Source organism: Lepus europaeus, chromosome 8 (genome assembly GCF_033115175.1).
Source record: "Lepus europaeus isolate LE1 chromosome 8, mLepTim1.pri, whole genome shotgun sequence".
NCBI classification, from domain to species: Eukaryota; Metazoa; Chordata; class Mammalia; order Lagomorpha; family Leporidae; genus Lepus; species Lepus europaeus.
In genome coordinates, this window is record NC_084834.1 from 57,385,670 (window position 1) to 57,398,329 (window position 12,660).

The 12,660-nt window shown below is 38.4% G+C and overlaps 1 protein-coding gene across 2 annotated transcripts in view; it reads left to right on the forward strand.

Annotated features, from left to right (window-relative positions):
* Positions 1–8,859, forward strand: part of PRDM5 (PR/SET domain 5) — a 257,297-nt gene extending 248,438 nt beyond the window's left edge. The window contains exon 16 of one of the 2 annotated variants that reach the window (XM_062199683.1): positions 7,128–8,859. In XM_062199683.1, coding sequence (XP_062055667.1) covers positions 7,128–7,292 — 165 coding nt within the window. In that variant the 3' untranslated portion in view covers positions 7,293–8,859. The remainder of the gene's footprint in view (positions 1–7,127) is intronic. The other variant, XM_062199684.1, reaches the window with a different exon arrangement.
* Positions 8,860–12,660: the final 3,801 nt, after the last annotated feature.

Consider the following 12,660-nt stretch of genomic DNA (forward strand, 5'->3'; position numbering starts at 1 on the left):
GAAGCCAGGAGCCAGGAGCTTCTTCCTGGTCTCCCATGCAGGTGCAGGGGCCCAAGCATTTGGGCCATCTTCTACGGCTTTCCCAGGCCACGGCAGAGAGTTGGATTGGAAGAGGAGCAGCCGGGACTAGAACCGGCATCCATGTGGGATGCTGGCGTTTCAGGACAGGGCGTTAACCCACTGCACCACAGCGCAGGCCCCGTATAAGCACACTTTTTTAAAAGAAGTAATTAAGAGACACTGGTCTGCAGTTTTCTTTGTGATATCTTCATCTGGTTTTGGTATCATAGTGGTACTAGCCTCATGGAAGGAGTAGTGTTCCTCCTTCTCTTTTTTGGGAGAGTTAGAGGAGGATTGGTATTAATTATTTTTTTCAATGTTTGGTAGAATTTATCAGTGGAATTTTTCTGATTTGATTTTGTATTTGTTGTAGTTCTTTTGAGTTTTTCTATTTCTTCTTGATTCAGTTTTGATGGTGTGTTTTTAGGAATTTATACACTTTATCTACTTAACTAGTTTGTTGACATAAATTATTCATATTATTCTCTCACAATTCTTTTTATTTCTGTAGAATTGGTATTCATATTCCATGGTGCATTTTCTGTGTGAGCTTAATCAAGTGCTCTATGACAACTTTTTACAAACTGTATAATAAAATCTAGAAAACTTGATCTGGCCTTTTTCATTTCTTTGTGTTTTTTTTTTAATCTCTTAATAGCCTTCTATCCATCAGTACTCTGCATTTTGTTAGAACTACCCGAGTTTCTGAAGCAGCTTTGCTGTTTCACATTTTTGTCCCGTCTATCATCTGGCTTGCATAAACTATTGTGTGCCTAGAAAGTACTCTCCATCTCTAGTCCCCACTCCTTCGGGGGTGGGAGTGGAGGGAGTGAGGAGAAAATGAATGAATGAATGAATGAATGAGGTCTTTATGATTTTGTCCAAATGCCATTTCATCAGCAGCATTGCTTTAACCCCTTTGGCCCAGTCATTCCTGCAGGTTACACGTTGAACTTGCTCTGTTTTTACCTACCGCCTGTGTATGATCATGTTGGAATGTCTTGTTCTCTTGCTTGAATCTCTTTTCTGAACTCTAGGCAGGTACTTTGACCTGTCTATAAGGAGGACATCTCCTATATGTTAAACTGAAGCTATGATCTCCCTAAACTCCTCCTCTTCTCAATAATTCCTCTTCTCTCTGAAGTCTCCACCATCTCTAAATAACCCAAACCAGCCTCATGCTGGACTCTCGTTTTTTCATAAGCTAATAAAGTTCCTGTCTGTACTTAAGCTTGTCTTGTAGGAAAACAGAAAGATGCATATTTGATATGTTCTTTCTGCTCTTCACTATATCCTAGGAATATATAAATAGAAGAAGCAGTTGCGACTTACTGAAGTTGAGTGACTAGCCTATAGTCCAGTGCTTAAAACAAACCAAGACAGGATTCTAGGGTTCAAATCCAGATCTTTCTAAGCAGTTCACCGTGCTACTCAATCCCAGTAATTCCTGCCTTTGCTTTGTATTTCTCAAACCTATCACCTTCTCTAAATTCCTACTGCCACCATCACCCTTTTCTTTGTCTCACACAGTAGCAAATCCAGTTGTCTCTACTTTTAAAATAAATGGAGGATCTGAACATTTCTCACACTTCCCTAACTATCATCTTAGTCTCCTGGAATACTGCAGTAGCTTACTGGCTTGGTTCCCCCTCAGTTTTTCCTAAATTTGCCACCCAGAGAGATCTTTCTAGAAGTTACGTAGTACTATGTGTACAAATGTAGATTATATATTAATATTTTATTTATTAGCTCAAAACCTCCAGTAACTATATCTCATAGACAGAGAAAACCAGTTCTACCATGATCCAGAAGGCCCTGTGTGATCTGCACTCTACCCCCACTTTCTTGCCCCAACCACTCTGATTGCATTACTACCATCTAGTCACATGGCCACCTTGTCCTTCTTTGGATGCAGGGAACGTGTTCCAGCTGGAACTGTGCATTTTTTTTCCTGGTTTACACACCTTTCTCCGCAGGTGTTTCATGGTCTGCTGCTGTACTTTTTTCATGTATCTGCTGAATTTACTTATTTACTTTCTTTCTTATTTCCATTACTGTCTCAACCATCATACCATAGTATTCTTTATCATGGTCCTGATATCCACTTAAAATATTACATATGTGTTTGATTAATTATCTGTCATCTATTATAAGCTTTATGAAATAGAGTTGTGGTTTTCTTAATCATTGCTGTATACTCAACCCTGAAACAGAGCTTGGCACAGAAGAAGCATTTAGGAAATATTTTGAATGAAAAAATAAATGATTTAATAACCACTATCTTTGTGTTCAAAACATTTCTGGTTTGGAGTGTAACAATAGTATTGGCCTCCTGACTTCAGTTTCATACTATCTTGCTAACGAAATATTTCAATTTCAGTCTCCCTGATGTGTTGCTACCTCTTACAGAATATACTTTCACTTTCTTTCATGATTACTAGAATCAATAGGGTTTGATTCCAGCCTCCAACCCAAGTTCTTTTCAAGTGAGTTTTAAATGACATAAATTCTTTGGACCTAGTGAACTGTTTCACTACCCCAAACAATCCGTGTTCACATTCAAAGAAACTGCCTATCTTGTTTCCTTTCCCTGGACCATCATTGCTTGCTTAAGGACATGGCAAACTCCCGTGCATTCTTGCAGACTGAATTCTGTGCTGCCTCCTCCTGGTGCCAGCACTCCCACCTCCAGGCTCTTGATTGTATTCTCCACTGTGCTCCCCTCAGCACTGTGTTCATGGCATATCAAATATTTCTCTTTAGACTGCAGACTTCACAAGGGTAAGACAATATATTCTTCTGCTCCTAACTGAAGTTGTAAGAACATTGTATGTAGTAGGTGTTTCTTAACTGAAGATGTTTGTGTGGAGTTCTAATGCCCAGGCCCGTGCTATGCACAACAGGTTAGGCTGCCTGAAGCACTGGCATCCCATATGGGTGCCAGTTCAAGTCCTGGCTACTCCACTGCCAGCTCCCTGCTAATGTGTCTGGAAAAGCAGCAGAAGGCCCAAGTGCTTGGGCCCCTGCACTGACATGGGAGACCCAGAAGAAATTCCTGGCTCCTGGCTTTGGCCTGGCCCAGCCCTGGTCATTGCAGCCAATTGGGGAATGAACCAGCAGATAGATGGAAGATCTCACTCTCTCTCTCTTTTTCTCTTTCTCTCTGTAATTTGGCCTTTCAAATAAATAAAATAAGTCTTTGAAAGTAAAGAATTCTAATTCCCATCTTCCAGATCTTTCTGTGAAATATGTTACACCTTGTTTTAAAAAAACCAAATCAGATTACCTCCAACCTACAGTAAGAATGAATATTTTCCTTTCTTTTACATGTGAATTAATACCAAGTGGGAGTAGGATGAGGAGTTCGGTAAGAATCACAAGTAAAAAGAAAGAAGAGGAAGCATCCCTGTTGCACTATGTAAACTTTGTCTTGTACTCCCCTATTTTTAAAATGGCTATAAATGTCATTGTACGTGAATGATTTATGCAGAACACCTTTAGGGTCTCTTAATGACTGCATTGAAGTTCATGAAAATATAGCTTTTAATGTCTACCTAGGCAGTCAGTTTCACAACTGTGACATCAGGAACTCTGACAGTTAATCTTCTATTCTGGCTGTCATTCAACAATCTGTCGGATAGTTCCCATCTCATCTCCTGTGTGGAGCTTCTAGGACTAACTTAAGTCACAGCCATTATCAAGATTTCAGCCTCTTGCTCCACTTCCCTTCCTTTCTCTCCAGCTGCATTGCTGTACTTTTCTTTTGGTGACCATCATCACCACTTAGTATGGTGACTTGCCCTTTGTATCACTCCTACCACACTGGTGAGCTGAGCTGTCTGAGAACCTTCTTTAAAATTTCAAAGTGGTTTTTAGTTTCTAAAATGGTGTCAGCCAGGCAAATGGAAAAAGTGTGATCAGCCCACATATCTCTGTTTTGAAGTAAGTTGGCCCTTGAGAGGTTGTATACATGCTAAACCCAGACCGTCTGTTCAAATTCTGGAAACCACTTCCTAGTACTGTGAACTTGAGAAATCTGATGAAACTTCTGTGTCTCCATTTCCTTTTGTAAAATTGGGGATACAGTACTGATAGCTACTTAAAAGCATAGTTGTGTGAGCGTTAAACCAGTTAATGTATAGAAATTGCTGTGAGAGGTCCACGTACTAAAAGCTCCATGTAAGCCTAGGCCCCAGGCCAGACAAGGGGATGGACCCAGGAATAAGGTGCCATGTCCCTGGCCTCACAGGACATTCTACAAATAAAAATGGGTAGATATCTAATTATAAACCATCATAAAGTCTAGGACAAAGAAGAAGAAAACCCATGAGGCTGGGAAAGAGTAGCTGGGGAAGAATTCCTTGTGACAGTGACTTTAAGAGTGAACTGAAAACTGAGAGAGTCAGCCATGGAGAAAAGAGGAAGGAACAGTGTGAATGGAGGCCACAGATGAAATAAGCCCAGGAGCAAGTAGAAGAAAATAAGTGGAGGTGGAGCACAGGGCTAGGGTGGGGAGAGGGATGCAGGGTGAAGCTGAAGGGAGATCCGGGGCCCTTCAGATCCTTAAGGAATTTATTATGGATTGAGTTCCAGCAGGAGTCCATGGAAGAAGTTTTACTCATTCTTCTACCTTAAGGGGAAAGACAATATCTACAGAGTGAGTTTCAATAGGTATTTGTCAAAGAGCCAAGTTGCGTTTGACTTTATCAGTTTCTTAAAAGCTTAAATCCCTTTTAACTTCAAACCTCTAAAACGACAGTAATGAAAACTGTTTCACAGGATTATTGAGATACAATTCTCTAGGCACACTGGCATGATATGGAGGACATTTCCCTAGCAAGGACAATCAGCAGATTGGAAAGAATCTGAGTAGAATGAACCAAGACGACTAGGAGCCCTCACTGGTGGGATTAGAAGGGTTGGATTCCTCAACCCCCCTACCAAGCCCAATGTCAAAATCAGTAACTGGTAACAGTGCTAAGGATGTCACTTGAGATATCTGCACCCCAAATTGGAGTCCCTGTGTTTGAATCCTGACTCTGTTTCTGGTCCAGCTTCCTTCTAGTACCTTCTAGTACCTGTTGCCTCTAGGGAGGCTCATGTAGTCGGGTCCCTGAGCCGCTTGTGCGAGACCTAAAACAGCCATGACTGTTGCCAGTGTTTTGAAAGTGAACCACAGTGAAAGATGAAAGATCTTTCTTCCTTCCTCCCTCCTTCCTTCCTATTCTGTCTTTCTCTTTGCCTTTCAAATAAATAAATAAATAAAGCATGAAAAAAAAAATTACCAACAGTGCATAGAACTTACATGAATGCTTGTCCTCAGAGCTGGGACCCTGGTTAATGGAGACAGACAAGGAACACTAAATAGGAAGATTAACCACAGTGAGCCAGCAGGTGACAGGTGCTGTCTGGAAAGTCAATCTGAGTGGAGTAAAAGGGGATCCAGAGAGGGTGGCAGGCTTCAGGTTTAAACAGTGAGGCCAGGGCCCTTTACTCAGAAAGAGATCTGACTCTAAAGCTAGCTTTCTTTTTGTCTTATAGTGCTGCCACTTATGTATAAAACCAAATGCCTTATTTCTGGATTCCTCTCCCTCTTAGCCAAATTATGGGCCCACACCTTTCTGAGTTTCTTTTTGCTGTGTATTTCTATCCTCTTTTCCCCATAAAAGGGAGCACAGCTTTTTATCAGCATTAGTATTTTATTTAATATGTATTGTATTTATTTGAAAGGCAGAGTTACACAGAGAGGTGGAGAAATAGAGAGGGAGAGGGGAAGGGAGAGGGAGGGTGGGAGGGAGAAAGAGAGATATCTTTCATCCACTGGTTCACTCTTCAAATGCCACAACGGCCAAGGCTGTGCCAGGCAGAAGCTGGGAGCCAGGAGCTTCTTCCAGTTCTCCCACATGGGTGCAGGGGCCCAAGGACTAGGGCCATCTTCCACTGTTTTCCCAGGAACATTAGCAGAGAGCTAGATTGGAAGTGGAGCTATAAGGACATGAACCAGCATATGGGATGCTGGCACCTCAAGTAGGGCCTAACCCACTCTGCCACAATGCCATCCCTGTGCTTTAGGATTTTCACGAGCCTCACCTCATTTGAAACTCCAGCTTTTTTTTAGAGTATTTTTGTAAGCCATTACCTCTCTCATATTCATTATGTTTTTCATGATATTTTCAATCATTTAATATGCCTTATTTTATATTGGGTATACTTTTGAAGAGTTTTGTGTAAATGGAAATTTTGTGAATAACATCAAACCTTGAATTTCATTTCCTTTCCTTCAGTGACTTGAATAATTATGCCTTATATCTTCTGTTTTTGATATTTTTAATTATCAGACCATTTAATGTCTGCTGAGCCAAGTGGCAATGTGGCAGAGCTTACATGAAGCAAACTTATTACATGCCTCAGTTAAGCATGCAGCTTGCATTGAATTTGTGTTCTCTGCGTTCTAGTCACCCTCTTCCCCTCCCAGTCCTGTGTTTATATATATATATATATATATATATATATATATATAAACATATATATATATAAACATATATATATATTTATATATATATATAATGGAATAGTGGAGTACATTTCTACTTATGATTCTTAAAGCAATGTTAACTTTTTACTTAACAAATGGTACTAAATTGAAATGATCATTGGTAAGAAATGTTCTGTGCCATCTATGCCCTACAGAGAGATCAGAGTCCACTATATCATAAAGCATTTTGTTAGGAGGTTTAATAAGAAATTGTAAATTCACTCCATTCTGGTAAGTGTTTGGTTTCCAGGGAGATGTTTCTCCAGAGATGTTTGAATCCACCAGCTGGGAGGAGAGTAGGGTGACTGGGGTACAGAGAACACAAGTTCGTTGCAAGTGACTCTTGGGAATTTTAATTGATCTCTTTGCATATTGACTTGGTTGTTAAGTTCCATTTAGTCCAAGAGCTTCTTATGCCTGTTAATATAAACTTGATGGTAGGAATTTACATAATATGTTTTATATAAATGATAAGTTAGTATGTCTTCTCTTTTTCAGTGTAATATGGTTGGTATCTTTGGTTCTTTTCTAGGTTTGTGACTTGGCTTTTAGCCTCAAGAAAATGCTGATCCGACACAAGATGACTCATAATCCCAATCGTCCACTGGCAGAATGCCAATTTTGCCATAAGAAGTTTACAAGGAATGACTACCTCAAAGTGCACATGGACAATATCCATGGGGTAGCTGACAGCTAATGGTAGCCGTAAAGGAATTAAACCATTCAGAAGGGCTCCTAATATGAATCCCAGATTTTCCTCACCTGATCAACATAACAGAGGTAGCCAAGAATAACTTACTGGTCTCACAGTTCTTATTTGCCTACTTTTAGGGTCTGTATTTGTAAAAACAAAACAAAAATCTTACTTTACCAAGAAATGGTATCTATGAGGGGGAAATTAACCCCTCTATAACCTTGAAAAATACTACTTATACCCTGTCTTTTAATAATGGAGAAAGGGAGTCATAGCTCTCCTGCTTGAACATCTCTCTTTAATGATGTTTATTAACACACTTCCACACTAGGCCTTTTTATTTTACTGTTATCCTTTGTGAGCATGTGTCTGTGTGTTTCTGTGTGAGTGTGCACTTCTGAATACTGGTAAATGCATCTGGTTCTTAATTCAAGCAGAAAGAAATCAAGACCTCCAACTATTCCTTTGCACTAAGCAAAAAAGCAGGAGTTTTCAAAATCTCAAGCACAATAACAAGATAAATACTTGCTATTTTATAAAACAGGGTGAGAGTTTACTTTATTTAATAGCTTCATACAACAAATGGGTTTAAAATGAGATATTTGAGAACTGAAACATCTATTAAAAGATGCCTCATTTTAGAGAATGCTCAGGAAACATTCTGTCTCCTCCTCCTCAATTGCAGACATTAATGGTCTGGAATACTTTTATGAGCTCCACATAAAAATGACCAAAACATTTAACTGTTCATCATGCTGGCCCTCCTGAGTTTGTGCTGGTTACCTGTCAAAGTTAACAATATGTAAATATATAAATAAAAACAAAAATAGAACAGGGTCTCCGTCTTTGGTGAATGACAGAGTGATAGAACAACAGTGTGGCATTTGCACATTGGTGATGATGAACATGGCCCTTTACCCTCTCATTCCATAAAAGTGCATACAACGTGTTAGTGCACATATAATGGGGTCCTCAGAGCATTAACATTACGTTTTGCAAAAGACATTTTCCAGAATCTTGGCAATAGGTGATTCTGAAACACTTTTGAATTACCCTCAATCATCCCATATAATTAGGAATCCGGAATAAAAATACAAACCTGGCAATTGTTATGATTGAAATAGTCACTGATGCTTAAAGGAAAATTGAAGCAAGAAACATAATTTCTTCCTTTAGGTTTTATTTCAGTAAAATAGTTGACAGCAGCATACAATGAACAGCTTGTTTGGGGAGATGATATGATACAGTGTAATAGTTATGTCAAAATAACCTAGAGGAATCCAAAAGCCAGGAAAAAATTAAAATGAAGCCCAAATTATGAGCCTCTCTAATTGGAACTCACTCAAAAGAGAAGCAGTATAATTGTAAGGAAGTTACTTGATTCTAATGAGTTAAGAAGAAATGTTCTCTGAAAACAGTTCTTTGACCTCAAGACTCTCATTTTAAAACATATTCATGCTCAGTTTCACTTTTAAAAAGAAACAAAAAATCACTATTGGTATTTAAGCTCTAAGTTGCAAACTCATCAGATATAACTTTTAAAATTATAAATCCTAGAATTATAATTTAGGAGATAACTAATTGTGGTTATGTATAAGTTGCATTTTGTATCTGAAATTACAGACTGTATTTTATGAAAATAAATCTTGGTCATATTTCTCACTGTGTCATTTATTTCAACAATTTTTAGATATAAAAACATTTTCAAGTTAACATGACCATAAGTTTAATACTATTTAAATATAAAACAATAGCTGAAAATGTGTGGTGTGTGTTATTTACACACATCCTACTTATTCCTTTGGGTATTGTCTTTCCTATAGGGCATATTTAGTATTGCTTTAAAGGAATAATTTATTACTTATGTGTAAGGAAATATCATGTATAATATTAATTTCCCCATTCAATAAAAATTAATATGTAATTATATTAAAATATAATATTAAAATTAGCTGGATCAGAAAAATGAAGGGCAGGTATAGTGACATAGCAGGTTAAGCCACTGCTCGTGACACCAGTATACTATATCTGAGCACAGGTTTGAGTTTAGGCTGCTCCATTTCCAATCCAGCTCCTACTAAGGCACCTGAGAAGGTAGCTGAAAATAGTCAAATGGGTCCAAAATGGGCCCCTGCCAACCCGTGTGAAAGATCTAGGTGGAGTTGCTAGCTCTTAGCTTCAGCCTCACCCAATCCTGGTAGTTTCATGAACCAGCAACAACAGGTGGAAGATCTGTCTCTTTCTCTGTCTCTCTCTCTCTGTTGCTCTGCCTTTCAAATAAATAAATAAATAAATAAATCTTTAGAAAAAGTAAACGAAACATTTTTGAGAGAAGGGAAATGAAATTTGCATTTGTTCCTAACTTTGACATGAGTGTTAACATAGAATTAATATTTAGAAAAAAATCTTTAAAAGCTTATTAAACTTTAGTAATGTATTTTCACATTTCATCTACGTTTCATCTTCTTGTTTATAAATAACACTTTTAGCTACATTCCTGGATTGTGTGGGGCAAATGTGCTAGAATTTAAAACCCATTCTAATTGAGATGAAAATACAACCAAAATTCATCATTAAAGTCAAGTGTATGATAACCACTTATTGGCACAATTTAAACATCCTGTATGCTTCTGTCTTAACCATACAGTATAAAAAGTCACTGAAATTTTAGTTAAGAAATATATTTTTACTGATATTCAAAGCTATGTAAGTCTACAGTTCTTTTGCATTTAGGAGGGAGACAGGAAAGAACAATGGAGAAAGGAAGAGAAAAAGCATAAAGAAAGGAATTAAGGAGGGTAAAAGGACCACAAGTTTGGAAGTATGACATATCTATGACATCGTTTATCAGCTGAATGATAATCAACTTCCTTAACAATGAAATTGATGTAACAATGCAGTCATGTGCTGCATAAGAATGTTTCCATCACTGGCAGACCACATGCATGACAATGGTGCTGTCAGATTATGTTACCAAATGGCAGCAAGGGACTTGAGGGGATGCCATCCTCTTGGAGTGAGCTGAGAGGAAGCTGCAGCAGCCCATGCCACTGGTGATATTTCCTGAGGGAGAACCTCACAGTCCACACTGACTTTGAATCCAGCTTGAAGCACTAGTAAGGGATCAGAGTGCTCACCAAACCCCATGAAGGGAGAGCACATTGTTTGCCTCCCCTCCCCCAACCAAGGTTCCCAGGGACCAGTAGGGAGAAAGCCCCATCTTAAAAAGTGGAGTAGAAGCTGCTTTAGCCAGTGGGTGACTGGGGGATTTTATCAGAGGGATGAATCTGGATCCCATTGACTTTGAATCTGACCTGGAGATTGCCAGAGAGCAGGTACCTGCTTATGCCTGTGAAGCATTCCTCTCCCCTCACTCTGTCAGGGCGCCCAGACTCAACTTGCCAAGGTGAAGCACCAACCACATCAGGCAGGCAGCTAGTTCTGGGAATGCGAAAGCTCTCTTTGTCGCTTGGGACACTCACGGGGCTGAGAGCAGACTCCCTGCTCCCTGTGACTGTGCATGGGGTGTGACTAAGTCTTTGAGCAATCAGTGTGTCTGTCTTCAGAGGCTCAGAATTAACTGAGTGCTGAGGTCGTCATTGCAGAGGGCTCCAAGAAACATGAAGATAAAAGACAGCATCTCTCCCCCCCAAAAAACACAACCCTTCAATATTAGAATGTGAAGACAAAGAAACTAAAGAAATGCCTGAAAAGGAATTCAAAAGAAAAATAAGAATACTCAAAAACTCAGAGAAGCAAACGAGTTAAAGAAATCCATATATGAAATGGATGAGGAATTCTACTGGGAGACAGAGATATTGAAGAGAAATCAAACTGAAATATTAGTATTGAAGAATTAAATATGTCAAATAAAAAATACATTGCAAATAACAGATCCAGTGAGACAGAAGAAAGAATACCTGAGATAGATAAAAATCTTTGAAAATATCTCAGTGATATTAAGAAAAAGGAGGAAAAGAAGAAGAAATTAGAAACACAGACGATATGTCCCATATCAGAGTGCTTGTGTTAACTCCCTGGTCTGGCTCCTGACTCCAGCTTCCTGCTAATTTAGACCATGGGGGACAGCAGTATACCTCAAAGAGTTGGTTTCCTGCTACCCATTTTGGGTACCTGGAATGAATTTCTAGCTCCCAGCTTCAGACTCTGGCCATTGTTGGCATTTGGGGAGTGAACCATAGGATGGGGCAGCAGCCTCATGCTCTCTCACTAACTTGCTTTCCCTCTCTCTACCTCTCAAATAAGGAAACTTTAAAAAATTTAAAACTTCAAAACATGCCAACTCACTAAATAAATATTAAGTGAAATAAGAATGTCATAAAATATAATCCAATTTATGCAAAATAATGCATATCAAAATGAATGTATGCATCTGATTAAATATGAGTTACTGCATTGCACACAGAGAAAAATATGGAGAACATGCACTAATAAATTAACACATACTGCCATTGTAACTTGGTGGGCAGAAGGTAGGTACTGATGAGTGCCAAAATAATTTCAGCTTCCAAATATACATTTTATATTTGATAAGTAATAAGAAGTTTTAACTGACAATCTAATGAAGTGTTGGTATAGGATTGCAAAGCCAAATCATAAAATAGTATAGAAATAAATTTACTCAGAATATGCTAATGTGGAAACCAATTCTTATACTGCCATGTGAAAATATTAAACAGATTTCTTCAATACTTTAGTGTGCATATATGATGGGAAATAAAGCATACTTGTATTTCACACATTTGCATTTCTATTTTTTTTAATTAAACGTTTATTTAATGAATATAAATTTCCAAAGTACAGCTTATGGGTTACAATGGCTTCCCCCTCCCAAAACTTCCCTCCCACCCGCAACCCTCCCCTTTCCCGCTCCCTCTCCCCTTCCAATCACATCATGATTCATTTTCAATTCTCTTTATATACAAAAGATCAGTTTAGTATATATTAGGTAACGATTTCAACAGTTTGCCCCCATATAGTAACACAAAGTGAAAAAAAATACTGTTGGAGTACTAGTTATAGCATTAAATAAGAGTGTACAGTACATTAAAGACAGAGATCTTACATAATATATTTTTTTAATTAATTAATTTTCTATGCCATTTCCAGTTTAACACCAGGTTTTTCCTTTTTTCATTACCAATTATCTTTATATACAGAAGATCGATTCAGTATATAATTAGTAAAGATCTCATCATTTGTACCCACACAGAAACACAAAGTGTAAAAATACTGTTTCAGTACTAGTTATAGCATCACTGCACATTAGACAACACATTAGGGACAGATCCCACATGGGATGTAAGTACACAGTGACTCCTGTTGCTGCCTTAACAATTTGACACTCCTG